The following is a 26,857-nucleotide window of genomic DNA, read 5'->3' as shown; positions in this document are numbered from 1 at the left end:
GCACATTGGCAACTATATAGCAAAGCCCTGACAACCAGTCTAGGCAGCGGACTAGGTTTTGAAATACATCTACTTTGTGTGATTTTTTTTTTTTTTTTTTTTTGTTATTTAAAAAATATATATATATTTTTTTTTATTCATCAAGGGTGCATTAAACTGATCAAGTTTTAAAAATAAAAAAAATAAATGCAGCCTTGGTGAGCATAAGAGACTTCTTTCAAAAACATTAAACAATCTTACCAAACCCAAACTTTTGAACAGCTTGTACTTCATGAAATCGAAAAGCTTTTACCATATACAATATTCAGCTTTTTTGTCCCTCTGATTTTAAAAAACAGTTTTAAGCCATTTCAAAAGAAGCACATCAAGATACATCTCTCTCTCTATATATCTCTCAAACATTTTCAAAAGGCTGAGAAATATCGCAGTGTATATTTGCTTAGCTCTACCGCCCAGTCTATAGGTGACCTGTTTTATAAGCATGAGCTCTTGGCTGATGGTGCAGACTGCCCTTGCCTACAGTCATACTGGCACCACCCACATACAGGGAGGAGGCAAAGCACAGGCTAAATCCAATGTTTTGTCTGTATATTTATAAATTGCCAAATGCCACATATCTGGTCTTGGCATTTCACTTATTGGTTAGTTTATGTGCTGTCTCTCGTCCTGTGATTGTGGGGTGTGGGCCCTTGTAGAGGGGGCCATTCTGACTCTCACCTTGTCCCCGGATGGTTGACTCTATGCAATAATTGTTTGTTTGTCTGCAGATTGAACCTTGAAGGATGTGGTTTTGAATTTTAGTTTCTTTTCCTTTAAATCTCACCATCTCACTCTCTTTCCCACCAGATTGTATCGGGATAGACTGTAACCTTAGTAAGTGATTCTTTTATCTGCAATGCTATTTTTATCTATTCTCTCTCTCATGCTCAGCCCCAATTCATCAAAAGTTTCTTCTCCTCCCTCGTAATCCTGTCTTCCTGCACCGTTAACACAGCTTTTCTTTTGAACATGTTCCCAGTTTACATCCCTCTCTCTTTTTCCTCTCACTCTCCCTCCCCAACAACCCCCTCTCTCCCGCGTTCCCTTAATCTCAATCTCTTTTGTTCCGCAAAATATGCAGATTTGGTTTTAAATTAAGCATAACCATCCCAACAGTTTCCATTTCAACACCATATGTTTCTCACTGCTCCTCCAATGCTCTAGTCTGTTTAATGTTCCTGTGGGACTCTGTTACATAAGGAAAATACGATAATAAACCATATAATAAAAGAAGAAATCTTCATTTGCCAAATCAGGCATGAGGTTGAACTTTGCCTGTATTTGAGCGGTGCTACATCCATGCATATGTGTTGGGAAACGATGCAATCCTCAGTATTAGCAGTGCAGTGATGCTGAAGGTAAGTAGTATGAATCGGATATATGAGACGAAAGGACCTCAGGTTGTATTTTGTGTATGTATGTGTGTGTGTGTGTGTGTGTGTGTGTGTGTGTGTGTGTGTATGTACGCGTTTTTGTGACAAATGAGGACATAAATGTGTATAATGACAAAGGTATAACATAGGTATTACAAGGAGAAGGTGACTTTTCAGGACATTACCCCATGTCCCCACTTTTCAAAACGCTTATAAATCACACAGAATGGAGTGTATTGAAAATCTGAAATAGCACAAAGTCTCCTGTGAGGGGTAGGTTTAGGGGTAGGGTTGGTAAAGGGCAATAGAATATACGGTCTGTACAGTATAAAAACCATTACGCCTATGGGATGTCCCCACTTTTCACAAATGTAAACCAGAGTGTGTGTGTGTGTGTGTGTGTGTGTGTGTGTGTGTGTGTGTATTTAGCTATAGTTTGTGAACAAACTTTTGGGGAAATTTAGGATGTCCTCATTTGGAAAAACAATTTGTAAAAAATATTAAATTATATATAGGCTGGTCAGTAGTATTGTTTATTGTAATTATTCTGTCTACACCAAAAAAAAAAAAAGAAACAAACTATTTTCACAATTAATTACAATGAAACAGCACGTAACACATTGAATTAAATGTGAAATGTAGAAAGTAGAAAGACTGAAATAGTATTTTTTTGTAAAACATACTCCAATATTCTGTTTTATTTACAACAAAACCATTTTTGCAGTGTATCTGTCTGTCTGGCTATCTTTTATTTTTATTTATTCATTTGGGTTTATTGATCCTACGTGCAGATTAGTTTACAGTTTCCCAAGGGAAAAAAATCTATTAATACGCTACCATTCAAGTGTTTGAAATGTCTCTTTTGCTCACCAAGGTTGCATTTATTTGATCAAGAATACAGTAGAAAGTAATACTTTGAAATATTATTACAATTAAATGAACTCATTTGGTAACACTTTGTTTTACAGTGTCATTGTTACACATTACATGTACTTCCTAGAGTAATAACAAAAATTATGCATAATTACGTGCAGTAACGTAACCCTATTGTAAGTACTTGTTATTAATTAATATTACTCAGTACTTAAATGTATAATTATGCTGTAAACTTGGGATTACTATTTTAATATATTTTAAAATGCTGAATTTTCTGCAGTCATTTCTTAAGTCTTCAGTGTCACATGATCCTTCAGAAATCATTCTAACATGCTGAAACATTTCTTTTTATTGTCAGTATTGAAACCAGTGCTGCCTAATATTCTTTCATGGACACTGATTTCTTTGTTTCTTTGTTTTCTTCGTTGATAAGTAGAACGTTCAAAAGTGATATGCCTTTCAATTGAATTGTATTAAAATCTTTACTGTCACCTTTTGATTAATGCATCCTTGCTGAATAAAAATAATTAATTTCTTTAAAATGGTAGTGTATTTGGTAAATTGCTGTGGTATGTAGGAGGGACAAAAATAGATGCAAAAATAAATGAAATGTTCTGGAATATGGTGCAATTGGTAGCTAAATGCTAAATAGCCAGATATTTCAGAAACATAATGTAGGATTTATTAGTGTGTAGTAGTATGATGTCAGCTAATATTGGTACATTAATTCTTTACTTGGCTTTATACAGTAAGCAGTAGTATGTTCTCATTTCAATAACAGCAAAATGTTTGTGGATGTGCATTGTGTCTGTTTCATGAGGGACAAAAAATTATGAGGCTACAGTACGTGAATTCATCCCCTTTCCTTTGTTTGAGGATTAAAGCTTTTTCCATTTGCTTAAGATATTCTACACTACTAAAATGTATGCCACGTACAGTATTTACATCTCTCATTGTGAGATTTGTCTCTCTAGTACTTCATTAGTCATGAGGTAGTAGGTGTTGTGCTTCAGGGCACGGTTCCCAAAAAGGCATCTTTTGTGCATTGGAAATTCTGACATGTTCACCATTCAAATGCGTCATCACAGATTTATTCATCTGTTATAATGACTCAACACATTTGGATTTGTAGAATGTTTTTCATTTTAAATGTTAAAATAATTCCAATGACGAACACAGATGTATAAGACTATGACGCATCATGTGCTGGTTTAAATAAACTGTAGAGGCATTACGCAGAGCTTTTAAGAAGTAAGTAGGCCCACACAGATGTTTTTAAAGTTCTACACATCCTGAGCTCCTTTGTTTTTGTCTATGAAATATTTGGCTTACTTATATTATGTGTTAAGCTACCAGTTACACAGAATTTCACAGATTTCCCCAAGTTAAGCTCGTTTCACTGCACTTGTGGCATAATGTTAATTTGGTGAATGCTTTCCAATGCTTTTTTTTTTTTTCACAGTATAGCCACAAGATGTAATCAATGTTTTAACATGATATTAGTGTGAAAAAAATTGCTCACTAACCTTTGTTGTGGGCTTATTTACACTCGGATAGCTATCTGAACGTGAAAAGACCAGGTGTAAATGCCCTTCGGAACACATCCGAGATGGAAAAGGGCTCAAAATAAAGCTGTTAAAGGCTCCCGGTAACCAAGCATGTGCAAACTCACCGTTCGGCATCGCATCTTCAATCCACGGCATCTTCTCATGTTCAACAAACAGTCATCTACATTTAAAGTGGTGAACACTAAATTATTACACCAGTGCTAATGATGCTCGATCAATGCTTCTATCAAGCATAAATAAATAAATTAGATAAATAGATAACATGGATAAATAGATAAATAAAATGCAGCACATATCTAATGTGAACTTTGATAAATTTGCACATAACGCTGGAACTGAAGATCGGATTTATATATATTTTTTTTGAGAAAATGCATTAAGTGTCAAATGTAAATAGGCCCCATGTAAAGATAGATATAGTTTTACAAGTTTGTTGCCATGACAACATAACACCTAAAACCCCAAAACAATGGTAAAATGATTAGAACAATTTAATGGTTTTATCACGTTTTAACAAAACTATTGCATGCTTTTATAATATTTTTTCTGCTTGCCATAACCTTTTTTAAATCTAATATTTTTGTTTCTAATTCTAATATTCTTTTTTAATAATTAAGTTTAAATTATGTAATATGTATTCTAAGACTTGGCTGTTGCTGTGTTTTAGCTCGGATAAAGCACTGCAGGACTGAAACTTTCCTTTTTTAAAAAAAAAAAAGAACAGAATCGCATGAATTCCACCACCAGGTGGCAATAAACACCATATTTTACAGCATCAGATTTCGTTTTACCTGAGTCTCAGGCTCTGAAAATGCTCAAATGCCTTTTAAAGAACCGAATCTACGAATCATCCCTGTTTAGGGAGTGTAACATCCTTGTCATCAAATACATTACAAACTATGGTAAATGCATTTGATGACACATATGGAGTTTTATGGCATGCCCACTATTTAGGATCTATGAAACGATTTATCACACATAATGCTCATGGGGTGATGAATCTCTGCTTGGTCATATGTGGATAAGTACATTCATAATCAGATGAGCATGATCATTTTATATGTTAACCTGTGGAAGTGTTTCACAGTCCCCTCTACGCTCTCAATATTAACTCGATGGGTATGTCAAACATATTTAGACTGATGGAAGTTTTAATGACAGTAAAATGTTAATTGACTTTTAAATAGACAGAAATGCTGGTAGTTAAAGTAAATTATACCCAATTAGGGCCCTCTGCCATCTGTTGAAAGTCTTCTCACCATGATGTGCATTTTAAACAGTTTAGCACAGAGTAGTCATGAATACGAAGCAGATCCAGATGACGTTATCATTTAAAAATTACACATTAATGTTAAGTTAACATTAGGTTTTAATGATTAATTGACATTTTCCAGTGCCTAAAGCTGTTCATCAAAGTTTGTTGTGAAGATCTGCATTATAACATTTTGCACTTATATATTGTTGTTCTTTTGTTAGTTTTGACTGCTTTTATTGTCCTCATTTGTAAGTCGCTTTGGATAAAAGCGTCTGCTAAATGACTAAATGTAAATGTATAACGGATGTTTCTTGATATCTAGCGCTGTTCTAACTCATGTTTGCTTACACACACAGGTTTGATTTGTACTTGAATCGTTTATGCTGTCGCAGTTTCATCCGAAATGCTGAGTAATACTAGGCCGAGCTGAAGCGACACGTGTGCTCTTAGATTTAAAAGCAGGGATGGGCAACGATTTAAATTTAATTAACAAGCTGCCAGAAGGTGTAGAACGACAACTTCCCTCTCTCTGCCTCCTGCTCGCTTATTCTGGGAGTTTTTTCAGAGCTGGAAGAGCTAATTAGAGGCATGATATGACATCGACTCAACTCCAATGCAAAGAATGTCACATACCTGGTCGTTACCAGTTTTACTCCTAGGTATTTAAACTATAGTGCGATTTTGAACTGCAAACAGATTGCCTACCAGATTAATACCAGCTGTTTTGCTTATATACGAAATCATCCGTGGAAGGTTTATTAGATTTCGAGTGCTACAACACCCCTACAAATAGGCTGACGTTGTTCCTCGGAGGGTCTGTTGACTCCAGCAGAGCCAATTAGAGTAGCCAGCAGTGCAGTCTGAGGGGCTTTGAACCACCATGTCAGGCACTAGCCGCTCCGCATGATGAAGGCTTAGGCAGCTGCATCGGCCTGACCCATTTTTCTATGCGCACCCCAGGCGCCTCTGAGCACGCGCCAACCGGGTCTGCAGCGGGCTGGCAGCAGGCGCTTATCAAAACCGTTACTTTAGCATATTATCGGCAAACATTCACTGCTGCTGATTGTGGGACTCTTGAGGTCTGTGGTGTGTATGTGTGTGTGTGTACTGTCACTTTAAACCTGTGTACCGAGGCACAGTACAGTTTTGTTTCTCGGCCATACAACTCCTGAGTCTGTAAGATGATTATACACATGCCCAGGGCCAATTCAATTTCATTTCAATTCAGTTTAAGTATAATGCGTTTGTCTCATGTTACACACAAATGCTCAGACATCACCAGTCACTCTGTTATAATGAGGAGAACTGCTTCAATTGTATTTTTTTTTTCCTTTTTACTATTGAAGCAATGTTTTTAAAACACAGAATCAATGTGGTTTGTATTTGTAAGTGACATGTAAAGGAGAATACAATAGTGTTTTATATGGAAGTTTAGATAATAGCAGAACTGAACTGGCAGCTGCAGATGAAAAATAGCTTTTAGTAATCACACATACTGTAGGCGGTGATGTGATGATGGTCTAGGGTCAGCTGTTGGGAAAATCCATACGAATCAACGAAGAAAACAGAGGTTAGTTAAAAGGATAGGAAATGACTGTTTAGATGAGCTATTTAGATTAAACCAAACATGCATAACATTGCTTTTGAGTTTAGTTGTCAGATGAATTAGCTTCTAGTTGCAGATATTTCCCAATAGATTCTACTGTATATTGTATGTGGCATCTTTCTTAAATGACTGTTGTCTGCTGAAAGAAGTTAGAAGAATATCCCTCATTAGACATAAACCAAGGGTATTCATAATGGCCATATAATACACATTAAAATGAAACAAATATAATTGTGTATGTCATTTGAGTGGTCAATACATTGTTCCAGGCATAAAATACATGAAATGATAATAGTTCTGATGTGAAACCAATTTTATCAATATAAATGAAATGATCAAATAATGATTATATATACAACTGCCATTCCAAAAAAGTTGGGACATTTTATTAAATGCAATCTATAATCAAGAATATGTGATTAATTCTCTTTAACCTTTGTTTAATTGACAAAAGTACACAGAAGTACACAGTAAACAGATTTCCACTGTTTTCACTGACCAACTTAATTGTATTTTGTAAATATAAACAAATTTTGATTTTGATGACTGCAACACACTCCAAAAAAGTTGGGACAGAGGCATGTTTAACACTGTGTCACATCAACTGTCCTTTTAATTACAATGTTTAATCATTTGAGAATTGGGGATACTAATTGTTAAAGTTTTGCATGCAGAATTTTTGTTCAGTCTCGCTTGATACAAGACTTCAGCTGCACATCAGTCCGTAGTCGTCGTTGTCTGATTCTCCTTTTCATGACTGGTCATACATTTTCAATAGGAGACCGATCTTCTGGGCAGTCAGTCACATCCACATGTGTCTGCAAAACCACACTGTTGTAGCACATGCAGAATGACACCTGGCATTCTTGATCTAATAACCATGGACTTCCCATGAAAGGCGTCATCTTGATGGCAGTATATGTCTCTGTACAATCCCAATATATGCCTCCTTGCCAATTGTACCGTCGCACAGATGCCAGTCACCCATGCCATTTGCTCTGCTGCACTGCACCCCATACCATGAGAGAAGTTTGCTTTTGCATCTTTCGCTGATGAAAATCTGGATAGTCCCTTTGGTCTTTGGGACTGAGAACTCTGCGTCCATTTTTCCAAGAAACAAGTTGAAATGTGGACTCATCTGACCACAGCACACATTTCTGCTGTCTTTTTAACTATCTGAGATGAGCTCTGGCCCAGAGAACCCTGCTGCATCACTGCATAGAATTGATGTATAGCTTTCTCCTTGCATAACAGAGATTCAAGTTGCATTTATTGATGCAGTGGCAGACTATGATAAGTGCCAGCGGTTTACAAAAGTACTCCTGAGCCCATGTGGCTATATTTAACACAGCAGCATGACAGTTTCTTATGCAATGCCATCTGAGGGCTCAAAGGTCATGCACATTTAATTGAGGTTTCCTGCTTTGCCCTACACAGACTGAGATTTCTCTGGATTCCCTGAATCGTTTCACAATATTATGTATGGTAGTTGGAAAGACTTCAATTCTTTGCGAGTTTGCATTGAGAAATGTGATTTTTGCCACAAAGTGATGAGCCATGATCCAGCTTTGCTCACAAGGACTGAGATGCTCCTTTTTTACCCAAACCTGATACCCTCACCTATTACCAATTCAACTGCTAACTGTGAACTGTTTCAAAATAGTTTAATTTGGATATTCTATAACCTTTATAGATAATAAAGCTCATTCTGATTCTTTTCACTTTTATTTTGCCTCTGTCCCAATGTTTTTGGAGTGTGTTACAGCCATCAAAATCTAAATTTGTTTATATTTGCAAAATACATTTAAGTTGGTCAGTGAAAACTTTGGAAATCAAGTTTTAAACAAAGTTTTTTGTAACATTTAAAAGTTACAATTCATAGACATTTTAAGAATGACATCATTCACCTATTGAGAGTGTGTTGACAGTCTGTGTAGCTGGATGGATGAGCTGCAGAAAACCAATAATGAGTGGCTTTGACATTTAAAGATTTGAAAAACAAAGGTAGGGATGAAGAACCATAAATTCTAACACAAAGAACCATTTCAGCATAAAAGAGTTCTTCATGATGATATCGGAGTTGTTACTATGTGTTAAAACATTTTTTTTTCGATGGTAGAATGTCAATACTGGTCCATATGTCTTAAAGAATACATTATATATACCCTATAGAGGCTCACAGAAAGAGTTAGCAGAACAGCATATGTGTGTGTCACTGGTCTCCTTAAGGAGTATGTTGGTATCTATGTTTTGTGTGGGCGCCTGGTTGTGTGAAATGTAAATGAGCACGTTTGAATGTGTACACTCTTAAAAATAAAGGTGCTTCAAAAGGTTCTTCAAGCGATGCCATAGAAGAACCATTTTTAGTTTCACAAAGAACCATTCAGTCAAAGGTTCTTTAAAGAACCATCTCTTTATTACCTTTTTATAATCTCAAGAACCTTTATTCGCCACAAAGAACCTTTTGTGAAACAGAAAGGTTCTTCAGATGTTAAAGGTTCTTTATGGAACCATTTAGACAAAAAGGTTCTTCTATGGCATCGTGAAGCACCTTTATTTTTAAGAGTGTAGGTATGCTCATGAGTGTCAGTATGTGTGTGTTCACTCACTCTGGAAATGTTTGAGTTTGTAGATGCATCCAGTCAGTTCACCATGACTTTGTGTCTGTATTTGAATGTGTGTGTGAAGTGAGAGCACCAGGCCTGTGAGGTAGACTGTGCTGTATTGATAAGACTGGAAGCTTGCAGCGGTGTGTGACTTTGGCCCTCTCTCTCTGCAGGTAAAGGACCGGAGACTCTGTTCGCAGGGCATAAGCTGAATGACAATGAGTGGCACTCTGTGAAGGTGGTGCGCCGTGGGAAGAGCCTGCAGCTCTCTGTTGACAACGTGACCGTGGAAGGTGAGAGGAAGACCTCACACTCACTGTATATGCACTGTATAAGGACACACGGACAGTTATTATAGTTATAATCGAGCTTCAGTGTGCTCTTGCGTAGGTGATACAGTCTTAATCTGTATGTTCAAGTATACTCTACCATTCAAAAGTTCGGGGTCAGTAAGATTATTATAATTTTTTTTAAATAAATAGTTATTATTAATCAATAGTGGCAGTAAAAATGTTTCTAATGTTACAAAAGATGTATTATTTTTTCAAATAAAAACTATTCTTTTGAACTTTGTTCATCAAAGAATCTTGAAAAAACTAAGATTGTTATTGAAGAAAATTAACACTTTTCTTCATACATTAATCAAGTAGTGAGAGTAAAGGCATTTCTAATGTTACAAAAGATTCATATATCAAATACAAACTGTTCCTCTAAACTTTCTATTCATCAAAGAATCCTGAAAAAAATTTTTTTTTTGAAAGACATTAATACTGCAAGGGTACATTCAATTGATTAGAAGTCACAGTAAAGACCTTTATATTGTTATAAAAATAAATATTTCTGATAAAAGCTGTTCTTTGGAACTTTGATAATAATAAGAAATGTTTCTTAAGCATCAAATTAGCATATTAGAATGATTTCTGAAAGATTGTGTAACACTGAAGACTGGAGTAACTTTGCCATCACATCAATAAATAAAATTTAAATATATTAAAATATATATTTTTTAATAATAATCACAATATTACAGTTTTACTGTATTTTTTATCAAATAAATCCAGCTTTGGTGAGCATAAGAGACTTCTTTCATAAACATTAAAAAATGTTACCAACCCCAAACATTTGGTAGGTAGTACACGTAAGGGCTTTTCACACTAGTTAACCCACAATAGGGTTCGCAATAGTTAACCCAGGGTTTCATAACCCCGTGTAAAAAGCGGTGTTTAGAATGAGCATACCCCAGGGTTAAGAGCAGTGTGAAAAGCCCAATAATGCAATGCACGTTACGTGACATCTAAAATATTTTTTCTTCAGTCAGACTGAAATTAAACTTTTAAAGTGCATGTAAACACGCTTACTGTATCCTAATCCAGTGTGATCCATTAAAGTGGCCAAATAAGAAGAGCCATTTCAGCCATTTTGTTGACATTTTGTCAATTACAGGGTGGCCCCGCCCACTGTGAAACTAGGAAATCTAATTGGTCTAAAATAGATTTGTGAGTGAATCTTTTCAGATTGCTTTTGTGAAATGAATCATCCAATCCATTGACAAAATTTGACTGAAAAGAATAGTTTGCTCAGAAATCGCTATTTCTATAATGACCCAAGATTTTCAGTGAATAACGACTTAAATTTTATTACAATTCTCGCAGAATGTTATCATATGGATTTTCACGTTCAGTATACATAGACTTGCTTGACACTTAAAACTTGCCACATCATGCCTAGTTATTAATTTACCGTTGTGTCGACAACTGAAAGATTATATGTACTACAGTTGTACAGGTTTAGATTCATCTTGCACACTGCAAGTTCAGCATTACCGTACATCCAACTCTGAATTGAACATCAAAAGCTGTACTTGCCTTGGGATGGGCTCAGGCAGCATGCCATTCCCTCATATCATTAGTTCCCAGACCGGACTAATCGAGCGTGTTTGGTTCCGCCACAGGCCAGATGAGCGGAGCACACACGCAGTTGGAGTTCCATCACATAGAGACGGGCATCATGACCGAGCGGCGCTTCATCGCAGTCATGCCTTCCAACTTCATCGGCCACCTGCAGGGCCTCTCTTTCAACGGCATGCCGTACCTAGACCAGTGCAAGAATGGTGACATCTCCTACTGTGAGCTCAATGCCCGCTTCGGCATGCGCCGCATCGTGGCAGATCCCGTCAGCTTCCGGAATCGAGCCAGCTATGTGGCGCTGTCCACCCTGCAGGCTTACGCCTCCATGCACCTCTTCTTCCAGTTCAAGACCACCAGTCCCGACGGTCTGATGCTGTTTAACTCTGGAGACGGCAGTGACTTTATCGTGATCGAGCTTGTGAAGGGGTGAGTGAGTGAAGAAGAAAAAATTACATTCCAACACCAAAGTTTGAATGACTTGCCATACAGCCCCATGAAATTAAAATTAAAATGTAAATGTTGTTGCTTTTAGTTCATTTACAAAAAAAATGAAGCAGATATACACATTTCAAAATTGGAAACAGATATATAATAATAAACTTTTTTTTTTCAGATTTCATTTTGATTTTAGTATGTTTTAATATTTTTGTTAGCTATATATATATATTTTTACTTTTCAGCTTTGTTTTAGTAATATTAGTACTTCATCTTAAACTTTTTTTAAATTTCAGTTAGTTGCAAAGGCAATTTTTTTTTTTTAATTTAAGCTTACATTTTCATCTAACATTTATATTTAATTTTATTTCAGCTTTCAGTTAACAAAATGGTTTTTAATAGTTTGTTTAACAATTATAACACTTTACAGTACAGTAGATTTACAGTATTTCTCTTCTGTGAAAACGTACCAACAATATTCAAAAAATACTCATATTCAAATAGTCATCTTGCAATACACAGATTTTTGTCCAATCAAATGTTCTTGAGTGAAAAAGCCCATCTTCCTTTAATAAAAAAGAAATGTTCTGCCCAAATGTCCGATAAGAAATGTGCTTAGAAAAGAAAACTGTGATCAGTTGATTTCATGTGGTCTTTAAATGGCTGAACTGTATGATTCAGCATTTGACTCCGCCCTCTGCTGCTTCAAACCAATCAGAGTAAAAGCTCATTGAATAAAATTTGTTCATTATTAAATTACTTTTTGGAGTGCGTCACTTTTGGCCATACTCATATTACTAAAAAAAAACAGCATTAAGCATTAAAATCCTATTAATAAAAGCCCTTTAATTAAAGTGTGAAGTTGAGATGGGAACTATAAAGAAGAGATGAGAATAGAAGATTTCTTAACATGACTGCACAAATAAGGAACTAGAAATTTCAGAAATAGGCAGGGTATTATGAAATGATGATAACGTCGAGAACTACCTGATTGAGAAAAGAGAGAGAGATGAAATTAGAGTGCAATATAAAGTTAAGCCTTAGCTGTATGTGATGGAAAGCCTGAGGCCTGAGAGACAGAGAGAAAGACACCTTAGCAGAAAGCAAAGTTTCCTGAACTATTCTATGGCGCTGCAGCAAAGAAAATTATATTATTCTCTAAATTTTTCGCTTGCCATCTAATTTGAATGTGATGAAAAAGACTGTGTATTGTGAAATAATGCTAAGACAGTACTTTCTCATATTGTGTAATCTTTGTTGGCTGCACTCAGAAACATACAGCATAACTAGTGTAGTCCGTTTCATAAACATATTTGGTTCGTTTAATGAATTTCACAAAAAATTTACAGACTTTGTTGCAAAGTCTAGCGACCTGCCTTTTAAGGTGCCTTTAAAGGTAGGCATCTTATTTATGCTGCCTACTAAGACTCAATGTTTTGGCCAAAGGCAAACACAAAAGTATTTAACCCTTAAATGCATGAATGTTTCACCAATCATTATTACATATTCGTGTCTTTAGCGACCCGGACCTATATATACAGCACGGATGGATCTCTAACTGCTGCAATAGCAACAAACTCTCTTGATATTTTAAGAACAATTACAGAAGAATAAAATAAAGCTTATTTTGTTACCTTTTGAAACTTAATAGGGTTCAGTTTGAGCAGATGATTTTACCATCGCTGTCATCGTCAGAGCGCACTTCCACAGTACATTCAGCATCTGCCTCATATTCACGATCTCAGCCATATTCTCAAAACTATCATTTTCAATGACTTCATATTCAATATTTTGATCACTGGCAGCTTATTCACCACATCCAGCATCAAATGACAGTGACATTTATATTTCATTGCGTATAGTAATTGCTCTGCAGTAAAGCCATTCAAACCACTTCAATTTTTGCTGATAATATTGGTTTGTTTTATGCCTGCGTTAATTATGGGTGAAACGTCAGGTCATCATTGTGTATCAAACAGTGCCACCTTGAGGGAAAAATATGCATTGCACATATTGAGTCATCAGATATGTAAATATAGTTGCACAGGAAAAATACTTACATATTTACATACCTCGGGTATCTAGCAACCCTATACACTTTTTGCAAAAAATTAATCAGAAAACTGGCATTCTTTTATATTTTACTGTTTTTTTCTTGTTATATTGTTTATAACTAATAGATTGAGGAATACTAAGAAAGTTGATTTCTAACTTTAAAAAATGAAGGAGGGAGAGGGTAGAGAATGATGTCCCGGGTAAAGACCCGAGGTATACATTTAAGGGTTAAACCAGTATTTGTGTGTGCTGCTTAGTTTTGTGTATTGTGTTGTTAGTCAAGCTCTGTTGAAATTAAGGTGATTTTGGAGCATGGAGTGTTCTAAATCAGTCACTTCAAAAGTTTCGTTTCAGTTAGCATGCTTTCTTAGAAGTCAGCTGTCTTTGTAGGCAGTATACAGCGAAACAACTCTAGAATCAATATGATGAATCCTTTACTGAATGAACTCACTGAATCTGACTCATTTTACTGAAACGTGATGTTCCTGTGCAGTTTTTTTTTTTATAAATATTTGAATTGTATTAAAAATAATCAAAGTTAGCCCAATAATTCAATCTTTAAAACATTGCAGTATGCTACCAAATTCGCATTGTAACTTTTAGATCAGTTATTTGTTTGAATCGGGGTGGGTGGGATTCTGTAGGAACCACTGAGAGGAAGAAAAAGCCCTTGAGACTAAAAACTAGTCTTTTCTTATACTCCCCCACCCATGTGAAATTATAAATCCAGATATTGAGACATTCCAGTCTGACAGCTCAAAGTTCATCTTCAGTACATTACACAGATTGTTGGTGATCTCATCCTTCAGCACACAAACATCAGTCCTGGGAGAGTTAGAGCTCAAAGACCTTTTCTGACAAAACTAACGCACAGTTGTTTCTGTAGGAGAGAGAGAGATGCTGATATCATTGCAGAAACTCCCAGAAGATACAGCAGATATACGAGGGATCACATGTAAGCAGCTAGTTACACACTTAAGAATATGAGAGACATCCAGATGAAGTTAAGCCGCCACGCTAAACAACGGGTTTAAGTTTGCGATTAGTTAAGAGACATTATTTGGATGTGAATCATAGCCGTGGGAGGGTGAGTCAAGTCGCATTATAAGATTCGCACATTTGTCTCCTTGGCATTTAGTTAAAGGTACAAGGAGGAGGAGAATCGCTTGATGAATCATCACAGGATGGGGGCCATATTTAAATTTAAACAAATTCTGCATGAGTTGCTTTTGGTTATGCGTAAATGCTGATCGGGATCTGCTAGGAAGGAGCTCACCATGAGTTATTCATTGGCATTCAAGCTTATGCCCGATGACTCTGAGGCGACTGTGTCTGCTCGTCAATCAAGAGCAATTTCAGAGGAATGATTGCATGGATTGCTATTCTAAACCTCCGATACTGTAATCGGCTCACAAGAAAAGTGCAAATCCATTTCGAAAAGATAAAGTAAGCACTGGTGACATTGATGAAAAAAGAGCAGCTTTTAATCACATGTAATGTAAGTGTTATTTGATTAACGGTATTCTATTTATTGGCAGCCCACTCTGTTCCCAAGCCACATGCCAAAGCCGCCACGTGGGAGATCCGCAGTCTTGGATCAGATTTATTTATTTTTTTCCCACCAGCCTAGTAAAAGATTTTTCAGTTCAATCACACTGCTTATGCCAATCATAGCAGGTACAACAACCTGATTTGCTGTTTGAATTTTATTCCATTGGGCAAAAACGAATAGTGAAAAAGGGGAAAGTGCCACAGATGTTTAACTTCCTCAGATGTAGTGGTCCAGAAAGTCAGTCATTCAGTAAGCAATTAGACAGCAGGTGGCCTTGCTTCTCACCGGAGTCTGCACAAGCATTTGAAATGAGAGAGCGCTAATGAGCACACTTTCTTTCTCTCTCTCTTTCTTTCTCTGCAGTATCTTGATGTATGAACTGTGAGCAACTACCAGCATTTGCAAATTCTAATGTTTATACAGTAGTTTGAATAAATATGAGCAGAGCACTGTATATCTCCATGGCCTCGTCGGTATCGAACACTGCTTTTTTTGTTGTTTGAATAGAGTGCAAGAGTGTCTTAGTTCTGGCAGTATTTTTCACATTTAGGCATTTCAGAACTTTTTTCACTAAAGAGTTACAATATAAGCCACACAAACAGCTCGGAGATGAATCACAGAATTATAACATGGCAAAAAAGTATTTGAAAAGCGGAAAAAAAGGTATAAGACATGTATTCAATATCTTTTGAGGGAACTACTGCTGTAGTTACTTTTGAGCTCTAATGCTGAAAATCCCCATTCTATCAGGAAAGATGATTTCCCATAAGGCATATTTCACTGCTAAACAACCCGAAGCTGACGGTAAGTCTTTCTTGAAAGATTTGGAAATTATCCAACCTAGGCTCATTGGAAAAACTTGCCTATGGTGACATTTCTGCTAAATGGTATTGCTGTACTATTTGTACGTTGCACGACACTTTCAAAGTGAAATGTCCAATGGCACTTAGTTATAAACAGATGAATGTGAATCTGGCAAATTTTTATTATATTAGTGTTTGTACGCATCATGGCAGTTTCTAATAGGTAATCTTACCACATATACTAAACCCTACTGTAAACAAAACATAATGTTAACAAAAGCAAAAGTGAGATACAAATACATTGCTGAAGCAACGGTGCTATTTTAGCTTGCTTCAATTCTTTGAGTTTTTTTATGGCCCTGTCCCAAATGGAACACTTCATGTGCACTTTCGGTCTTGTGGACTTACAATGGCCACCGCGTGCGCGTGTCCGTTAAGTCCACGAGACCGTAGGGTGTCCCAGTCGTCATTTTAGCATTCAAAAGGGTGCTCGCGAGCGCCCCCTTTGCGCCCTCGATGCGCACTTCTGCCGAGCCCTCACTGAGGCAAGCTCCGCAGCAGACTTCTACCCATACAGTCAAAACGGCATTACGTCACGAAAGTGCGGACTCAGAGGAAGACTGCGACGGTTTAGGGTGCGATTTGGGACAGGGCCTATCATGACTTGTGTTTCACGGGACACGGTACCGAGCACTGCACACCACATATACAAAGTTGTACCAGGTGAGCTACCAAGCAATTTTACTACGTTAAAAACGCTATACATATGGAACTGGTTATGTGATGCACGTGTCAAAATGTATTAGTTTTTACAAATGCACTATGGTCAAATTTTTCTACAGAAATTTTTCTACAGATATGTAAAAAGAATATGTATATATCAAATACTAGCTGATAACTGATATGATAGTGATATCTTGTGCATGACTAATATTGGCATATTAGTTATCAGCCAAAGCACATTTATCACTGACAAATGTGCAGATAAAATCTTCAAATTAAACAGAGGATATGTGAAATGAAGTATACGCAAACAATTTCAAAGCAACAAAAAATTCCTATATAATATATGGAGCTACAGTGCATTGACGTTCAAGGGACATTTTCCTGAAGACTGTAAGCTGTTTACTGCGGCTCTGTGTGAGTGTCTGACAGGATGGAAGTCTGTCTGTGCCAGTATTTCAAGCCTTGTTATATTGATTTGGAAGCAAAAAGGCAGCATTGTCATCCTAAAGAGAGTTGCCTGATTCCACTGGGCTGTGTGATTGACAGTGGAACTGATGTATTGCAGGTACATCCATTATGTTTTTGACTTGGGCAATGGGCCGTCGCTCATGAAGGGCAACTCCGACAAGCCGCTCAATGACAACCAGTGGCACAACGTGATGGTGTCCCGCGATGACAGCAACGTGCACATGCTCAAGATCGACTCCCGCATGGTCACGCAGCACTCCAATGGAGCCCGCAACCTGGACCTCAAAGGTATTTCCTCTCATCCACACTTTTCAGATTGCTTTACCATAAGAACTAATCCATAATAACGCTTCCTTCAGTGAAAAAGTCCATCCCTTTCTCTCCTGATTCACACGAGACAACGTTATGGATAGAGGACTATGTTTGCAATTAAAAATGTTCGCTTTTTTTGTCCGTACAATGCAAGTCAATGGTAATCAAAAGGATTTGGTTATCAATATTCTTCATAATATATTTCACAGAAGAAGAAAAGTCATACAGGTTTGAAACGGCATGGAATGAATGATAATTTTCTATCACTTTTAACAGCCATTAAGAGTCACACTTCTGATTTTCATTTTAACAGATCTTTCTTCCATCATTACATGCACTATGGTTGTTTAGGCTCAAGTTTTACGACTGTTATCAACTGTTATCTCATTCTTAGGTATGATTAGATACATATTTGCTATTTTACACTCATCTTGAGTTTGATTTCAAACTCTTGCATTCAACTTTGAGTATCTTTCCTGATGGGTACACAGCTTCCAGCTCCTTGTTTAAATCATGTTGCTTCTGAAATCTACCTTCCAGTACGTCTCACCATTGCTATCGTTTTTCACTGTTTCGGCTGTAATTAGAAGAACAAAGAGCAGCGCCTACAGGGGAAAGAGAAAAAACAACAACATGCCACTATATCATTTTTAATGCTTCCAAACCTGCTTTTGCTATCTTAAGCAGGTGTTGCTTGATACTGGGCACAAAAACAAAGGTTTATTTCACATGAAATGTAGAAACATGAATCTCATGTATATTTAGTTCTTTTCTTGTGTGTTAAAATGAAATATTTTGATTGAAAAGACATCAGCAGCTATTGCCATAGCAATTTCTTAGACTTTTCTCCATTCTGAGTTTTCACTGGCATCTTTGTAGAAATCTTGGCAGGCAGTCCTTAGTTTTGTGTTTTAGTCGACACTAGAAGAAAGCTGAGACAAGTTCACAAAAAGAAAACAGAAACCGCTTTGTTTATCAAGACCACATATTCTAACCACTGAAGTCAATGTAAGGAGAGTTTGTCAAGGTGTTTTTTACAGTGTCCGCTGCCTTTCTGAAAATGCTGATCGTCTAGTAATGTGGTAGATTGGAACAATTCCTGAAGTAAAATAAATCAATAAATAAATTAGACGTTTCGCTGTTCGATTTATTACTGTGTTGTGTCAGCAGAAGGAAAAGAATAGTTTGCAAGACCCTCAAGACTCTGTCTAGGTCAACAAGTCTATTAAAAATATCAGACAATTTGTCCTTTTTAACTTTTAATGATGTGCTCTGTTGAGGTTGTAAAATGTCGTGTTACAACTGCACAAAAACATTATTTATGAATTAAGTCAAATATTACTCAATAATAATAATAATAATAATAATGAATTAACGTAGTAATTAGTGGCATTTGTTAAAAAAAAAGATTTTGTATAATAAGTAAGTAATAATTGACGACGGTCCATTGAATTATTAGAAAATAATGCACATCCGAGGTGGTGATGCGGCCATGACGCGAAGAGGAATTATTTTCTAATAATTCAATGGCCCGGAGTCAATTATTCCTCTTATACTACAGTTGCCACACCTCTAATATTGTTCAGATGATGTATTTCTAAAACATAGGTATACTTTGCTAGCAGTGGGTTGGACCCCCTTTTGCTTTCAAAACTGCATTCAGAGATGCTCATCTGCAACTCGGTTGAAATGAGTGATTATTTGAGTTGGTCCAGTCTGGCCATTCTCCTCTGAATTCTGGCATCAACAAGGCATTTTCACCCACAGAAGTGCCACTCACTGGGTATTTTCTATTTTTTTCAGACCATTCTCTGTAATCTCCAGAGATAGTTGTGAGTGAAAATCCCAGTTGATCAGCAGTTTCTGAAATACTCAGTCCAGTCCGTCTGGCACCAACAGCCATGCCATGTTCAAAGTCACTTTTCATAAAATCACATTTCTTTCCCATTCTGAAGCTTGGTTTGAACTTCAGCATTATGCCTAAATGCATTGAGTTGCTGCCATGTGATTGGCTGATTCAATATTTGTGTTAACGAGTAGTTGAACAGTTGTACCTAATAAAGTAGCCAGTGACTGTGTATTATATTATATTATATGTTTTAAAAATTATATTATATATATAAAAAATGTACATTTCAGCACTATGCACTACAGAATATCACTTTTTGGCTAAGTACTCATGGTTCACTAACCATGATGCTCAGATAAAGACTGTGAAAAGGACAAGTTTTAAAGCTTACAAAGTCTCCAGTACAAAAATCCAATTGTACATCAACATTTTGCTTTAAGTACAAGAGTAATAAAGGCCAAATGAAATAAGGCCATAAAGTACAAACTCCTACTGTCAGGCTCCAAGGTCTTTTTTTATTTGGCTGCCCCAGAACAAGTCCTTTAAACATCAAAAGAAGGAACTTCACAGTACGTGTCAGTTGTAATTGTTCAAGCAATTATGCCAGAGAGAATGGAGAGTGGCGTAACAATCCCCAGGGTCCAGTGCTTTTCTGTGAAGTGTAAAATGAACATCCTCAGACAGGAAGGTGCTGAGAAGTGGTGTTGTTTTCTGTGAAGGAGCCAGTGGAAAGTGACGCTTGACCTGTTATGTGTGTTGAAATGAGCATATGTGGAGAGCGCTCGTGACAAGCCACTTTCCACGCTGTCCGATAATTGAGTTTCTTTTTTTTCTTTCTTTCTCAAGGAACTGCTATCCTGGCCCTGTAAATGTTTTCTGAAAATTTGTTTTATTGACTTGAATGAAATTGCTTTCCTGTTCCCCCTGGCGTAAGGAAAATCCAGGGTTTGCTATAAAATATGAATGTCAATGAGTTTATTAATGAGCTGTTGGTGGCCAATTCAGTCGAGGCAAAGTTCTCCTAAACACACACACTTTTTTATGTCATGGTGAGAACCTAGCATTGGTAGTAAAAGCTGAACAAATGAAGCCTTAAATTATGCGGTTAAGGAGAGATGTGCTATTACTTTTCTAAGCAATTAGATACACAGTTTTCGCTTGGAGGATGATAAAACTTGCATTTGAAGGAGAGATCCAAGCCATATCTAAAGACCAGGATATCATAGAGACTGTTCAGTTGCAAGCAACCACGAAGCAGCTTATAGCATTAAACAAAACACTGTAGCAACCACTGTTCTGGCAAACAGCAAAGCATCATCATATCACATAATTTCTCATATTTTCTTTAGAAAATGTCAACATTTAGTTGAGTTCTTCTCTGTATTAGCTTATAAGTAAGGACATTTCTATAGTCTACCCCAACCCAAACTTTTAAAATACTATTTCATTTAATTATATGTATTCTATAAAATTTTTAAATTAATTTATTAATTTCTTTCTTTCTTGATTTATTTTATTTATATAGTTTTATTTATATTTATTTTTAATTTAGGTTTTTCTATTTTTGTGCAGACATTACTATTAGTAGTTATTAGGGAAGTCAAGGCTTAATAAATACAATATTAATCAAGTTTATTTTAACAGTATGGTGTTGAGGGTGGTTGCCACAGCATTTAATTAAGTTGCTACATGTTCTATCTGGTAGCCAGGGTGATTTAAATGGGTGCTAGGTTGTGTCTGTTATACTCTGGTCCATAGATATGTACTCGACCACCAGTTGGAAACTGGAAGTATGATCGGTTAGAAATTGTGTCTGTAGCAAAGATGGAGCAGAATTTAAATGTCAGAGCTGAATACTTCAGGTGTTGGGGATAGTGATCCTTCCCTTAACACACACCGCTAATGATCAACTGCTACTATATACTAGGAGTGATATTAAAGTGACACTTTTCCCCAGGTCCCTTGCTTATGGCAAGATGGGAAACTTTTATAGGAGCTTTAATCTGTCCGCTGGTCATGGAGCACAGCCAAAGGTGTTTCTTTTTCGTTTTCCCCCGTCTTCCATTTTTATCCAGCAGGGATATTGCTTCATCATTACTCAACAGAGACACATGACTGGAGATGTCATTTTTACAATCTCCCTGCAGTTCCTTCATATGAAAGCAATTGATTTTCCTCCCTTTCGCTCACAAAAGAAGCTCCGCTCTCCCACTGCCCAGCCATCCATTGAATGACTAATGAAAAAAACTATTGGGTGTATAATTGAATATTGTGATTGAAGTCAGCTTAATAGTCTTTGCATAACAGTGAGACATACAGAGCTAATAACCATGCATGGGCTATTCTGTGTGAAGCAGACTGAGCTTTTCTTCTCTGAGCACGGCGCAGGATTCTGTACTGTTTATTGTGGATTTATTGTGAGGAAGTTTATTTTGTATTACTATTATTATTATTTTATTTTATTTTTTTATAGCTTGCTCTAATGGTTAGTCCATGTCCTCCAGAGACACTGAGCCTTCATCCAGTCTGATACCAATATGTTTTATTTCCTTAAACCTTTCCTTTCTGTTCTCTACTTTCTCTATTTGAATATTCTTGAATGATCAAGAATATTATTGATGAAAATATTTTTTTTTCTAATAAATTTGTAGCTTGTATTATTGTATTTCTATGTAGCATTTTCCAGTTTTTCGAATGTGTTTTACAAGAAAATACAATTTCAGTCTTTCCACTTCAGAATTTTACAATTATTTCAATGTGTTACTGGTAATTTCTTTCTAATTGTTTGTGAAATTTACTGCGAAAATTATTTCTAAACCATTTTTTGACCACTGTAACCATCTTTAAAGCACTAGAGTCAAATCAAATCGAATCAATATAATCAAATGATTGTTTAATTTATTTATGATTTGAATTTGTAATTTATTTGTTACCAATTCTATCTAAATGTCTATCTATTTATTTATTTATATTTTTAATATTATTATTTATACAAGGAGGTCTATTGCACTTGTAGAGACTTCCATTCATATCAACCCAAATTTTTGTAGCAAGGCTGCAAAAATTGCAAACCTCATATAAAATGAATAAAATATGAATGAATAAATTGAAATATCTCATGCATTATTTAGTTTGACCTCTAGATGTTGAATATGAACATTGGAGGTTGAGAACCTCCATTCACAGACCATTTGTCTCAAAAGGGAAAAAAAATAAGTCTTTCAGGCTTATTTTGTACACTGTACTTGAAAGGTACAGCATGCATCAACTGTAGATTAGTCCTCTTGATTAGGAGTTACAGCCTGGACTCTAGTGCTGTGTTCAAAATATCGATACGACGATGTATCGTAACAGAGATTTGACGATACGAGTATCGATACAGCTGGCCCTGTATCGATACTGTGCAGAGGCGGACAGTAACTAAGTACATTTACTTGAGTATTGTACTTAAGTACACTTTTTAAGTATCTGTACTTTACTTGAGTATTATTTTTTCTGGGAACTTATAACTTTAACTTCACTACATTTGAAAGACAAATATTGTACTTTTCACTCCACTACATTTCTATCAAGATCCTCGAAGTAGAAAGTAGTTACTCTGTAGCAGCTTTGAAAGTCAGTAGGTGATTTTTTTCTTCTCTAAAACGTGACTTTCTTTTTTTCAGACAGTTTATCAGTAATCACTCTTGTAGGGCTACATGAAGTGATTTCCCAGCATTTTTTGAGCACTGACCAGCTGCAAATGTGATATTTATTTACAAAGATGTGTCCAGAGCTGTGTGAGATCACTACCATCCTGATTTTGTGGGGGTGGGTAGGGGTGTTAATTTTTGTTTTGTTTTGTTTTTTTCCCCCATAGGTTTTTAACATTCTAAAAGCTCTTTATTCCAAATATACTACGAGCTAGTCAGTGTATTAAGTAGGTGTAATGTATTCTAAGTTGCTTCAGAAGTATTGCAAGTATTACTACGTACAACAATAAAACAGTGCATTGACATAAAAAAGGAAATGTACTTTTGGTACTTAAGTACTTTTAAAAGCAAGTACTTCTGTACTTTTACTTAAGTAAAAATCTGTCTTTACAACTTTTACTTGTAATGGAGTAATATTTGACCAGCAGTATCCGTACTTTCACTCAAGTAATGGAGTTGAGTACTTTGTCCGCCTCTGATACTGTGGCACGTGTGCAGCAGTGGACCACGCTGAATTTGTTTAAAATTTTACAACGCTTAAAATTGAGCAGAGAAGTGTGAGGTTTCTAAAAAAGAATGAATAGAGCATATATAGGCTACAATAAGGTTTAATCTGGCCGCAGAGGAACACAACTGGGTTGCCTGATATAAAGAGATGTAATCCCCAAAACAGAGCTTTACACTTGCGCAATATGGAAATATCTGCTAAATGTGCTACTTATCTATATCAACCTGGCTACCCTGTGCTCACGCGCTCTCTCTCCACTGTGGATAAGGATAAAGATAAACGCGCTTGCTTTCTGAAAACACCATTTAGCTTGCAGTTTAGCGATCTCCACTTCAATAATCTATTCTCAGAAAAGTGTAATTCATCAACTGTTCATTTACGAGAGAGAGAGGCTGTGTATGTATGAATTACCGTTTTGCCGCGTTTCTCTATTAACAGTAAAGATGTGACTTTAATTCCTTTAGAAACAATGATGCTACCAGCTCCTTGTTGAGAAAGATAATGTAGCTCTTGAGCGATTAAGCTATTTAGTTGATAAAACTGCGGGGCAGCACTAAAAAGTTTGTTCCTAAATGTCTGAGTTCGGCCGCAGCGTGATCTGTGTGTGTGACTGTACCAAACTGCTTCTGTTTCACACAAATGCCGGCACAGACGTGCATGTTCGGCTAGAGTCGCTTTGAACTCGTGCATCTTCGGAAGCGGAGCTGCGTGGAAAGTTACAAAAAATATTGTGCACACCGCCACTCAAAACGACGTCGCGCACACTCAAAGTGAACTTGCGTTTCTCTATTAACAGTAAAGCTGTGGCTTTAATTCCTTTAGAAACAATGATGCTACCAGCTCCTTGTTGAGAAAGATAATGTAGCTCTTGAGCGATTAAGCTATTTAGTTGATAAAACTGCGGGGCAGCGCTAAAATTTTGTTCCTGAATGTCTGAGTTCGGCCGCAGCGTGATCTGTGTGTGTGACTGTACCAAACTGCTTCTGTTTCACACAAATGCCGGCACAGACGTGCATGTTCGGCTAGAGTCGCTTTGAACTCGTGCATCTTCCGAAGCGGAGCTGTGCAGAAAGTTACAAAAAATGTCGTGCACACCGCCCACGCGAAACGACGTCGCGCGCACTCAAAGCGAAATTGTGGACGTGTCGAGTATAAATCAGCCTTGAGAGTGTGTGCGTTAGATACAGTGAAGACAGCGCGTTAGTTTAGAACTCTACTCATTTTTTTTTATTATTGTAGAGAGTGTGTTAATTTGTGCAATGATAACCTACCAGCAATGTAAATTATTTTTTAAATATATTAGAATGAGTACATTACAATATAAATTTATTAGAACAAGTACATTATTATTTATGGGCTTAAAAACAAGATGCAAACAATATTGTAGCTGGTGGGGAGTGCACAATGTAAACATGAAACATATGCCATTACCTATATTGTACTGTGGTACAGTTATGGAGGCCCTTCATAATGCAGAGGTCAGCTGTCTGCTCTGCCAATAGTTAGAAATGGCACTATAGTAAGCAGTGTTTAATAAACAGCTGTTTTTCTCAATTCTGCTGAGGTGAAATTCAGTGTAGTCATGTATCGTGATGCGTATCGTATCGCGGCCTCTGTATCGTGATATGTATCGTATCGTGACTTTGCTGGTGATACACAGCCCTACTGGACTCGCTGGAAGAATATTATTTATAGATATTTTATGAAAAATGATTTGAGGAACATGTTTTTGTGGTTCTGAATGCACATTGACGTTCAGTGCTTTTAGAAGCTCGATAAAGATTCAGCCAGTAGCACCTGTAGTATTGAATTGAATAATGGCTATGATTATGTAATCCGTATCCTAAGGGGTGAAACTCTAGTCAGTCAGGATAACCGTTCATTCCATTGCCCTCCAGGCACAGAGGGCAGTTACAGGTAGTTAGTTGAAGCGAGTCAGGTTGAGGAGCTCTTGGAAATGGAAGGGAAAAGTTAGAACGAAAGAATGCAACTTATCTGTAGTGAGGTCAAATTAAAGAGTGCAGAGGTTTAGATGAAGGGGGCTTTTAATGGTGGTCTAATTGGGCTTATTCAGTTGGAGTGGAAAAAGAGCATATTTCAGCAAACAATCAGTGAAAGAGCACACTTTTCGACTGTAGGACGAAAATTGCCATATGTGTTCTTGCTTGTCAGTTTTAACGCGTAATTGCCTCTCTTGCCGGCAGAGCTCAGTTGGAAATTGCATTTTACTGGCAAACAATGCCCTCTAAACATGGTCTGCCGCTGAATGTTTATCTGAAGGTCGCCAAATATCTTTGCTGCTTTCCTCAATATATGTTTGCAAAATGACAAAAATTAAACAATAAGAGCAGAATGAAAGAGCAGTGTGAACCTTAAACAACACAATGACTAAATATAACATCAGCACACTTATATTATAATTGTGGGTCTGTTTACATTGACACTAGCAGTTATGTCTCCTAACCGCACAGCAGTTGAGGATAATATGAGGACAGTATTTTATTAGCAACCACCTGATTACTTCATGTCATATGATAAACATTAGGGTAACACTTAGTGCTGGGCGGTATGGCCAAAAATTTATATCACCGTATTTTTCTAAATTATACCGGTTTCACGGTACAAGACGGCATTTTTTTTTCATGCATGACCGGGTGTTAACCATATTTTCTAATGATTGAGAGAGGAAATACTGCAGTATACTGACTGAGAATGCCCTATTTTATAGTCATGATGAGTGAATATTGTCAAAAAATACCACACTAAATAGTGACTAAACACAACCCCTTTCAATACATGTTAACCAGGAGTCACTCTCATTTATAATCGCGCCATCGTCTGATAAAATCAACATGCATCTACACTAAAGAGCGGCTATGCGGTTGTTTTGGCTATATTACTTTTTCGTCTGCATCTGAATAACAAACTAAGAAAACAACAAACAAAAAAGTGCATGTGATATTAACAGATGAACTACGCTCGTATTTATAATTCTAAACAATCAGTAAGCGACAGGTGCTAGGAAACTCTGTTTTGTACTCATTTATTGATGAGTCGGCTGCGGTGCGGCCAACTGAATGCGCTGCTTCTCTGCCGCTCACTGCACAGAACAGACGCTGAGAGAGCTGACACTTCTCCAGTTAAGTCAGACCTCGCGTTCGCGGGACAGCACTGGCGAAATCTTTCAACTGAACCATAGCTAAGGTTTATCCAAAAAGGTCGCTAGG

General features: G+C 36.7%; 1 protein-coding gene across 1 annotated transcript in view; it reads left to right on the top strand.

Moving 5' to 3' along the window:
- The window catches only part of LOC107557024 (neurexin-2-like), a gene marked incomplete at its 3' end in the record, with an annotated part of 379,214 nt that overhangs the window by 155,545 nt on the left and 196,812 nt on the right, over positions 1-26,857 (top strand). The window contains exons 13-16 of the mRNA XM_016240325.1: positions 847-873; positions 9,497-9,616; positions 11,275-11,656; positions 17,367-17,557. Of these exons, the coding sequence (XP_016095811.1) occupies positions 847-873; positions 9,497-9,616; positions 11,275-11,656; positions 17,367-17,557 (720 nt within the window). The remainder of the gene's footprint in view (positions 1-846; positions 874-9,496; positions 9,617-11,274; positions 11,657-17,366; positions 17,558-26,857) is intronic.

The sequence above is a fragment of the Sinocyclocheilus grahami genome, unplaced genomic scaffold (assembly GCF_001515645.1).
Source record: "Sinocyclocheilus grahami isolate Dianchi unplaced genomic scaffold, SAMN03320097.WGS_v1.1 scaffold588.1, whole genome shotgun sequence".
Taxonomy (NCBI): domain Eukaryota; kingdom Metazoa; phylum Chordata; class Actinopteri; order Cypriniformes; family Cyprinidae; genus Sinocyclocheilus; species Sinocyclocheilus grahami.
This window is presented reverse-complemented; position numbering and strand designations above follow the sequence as displayed.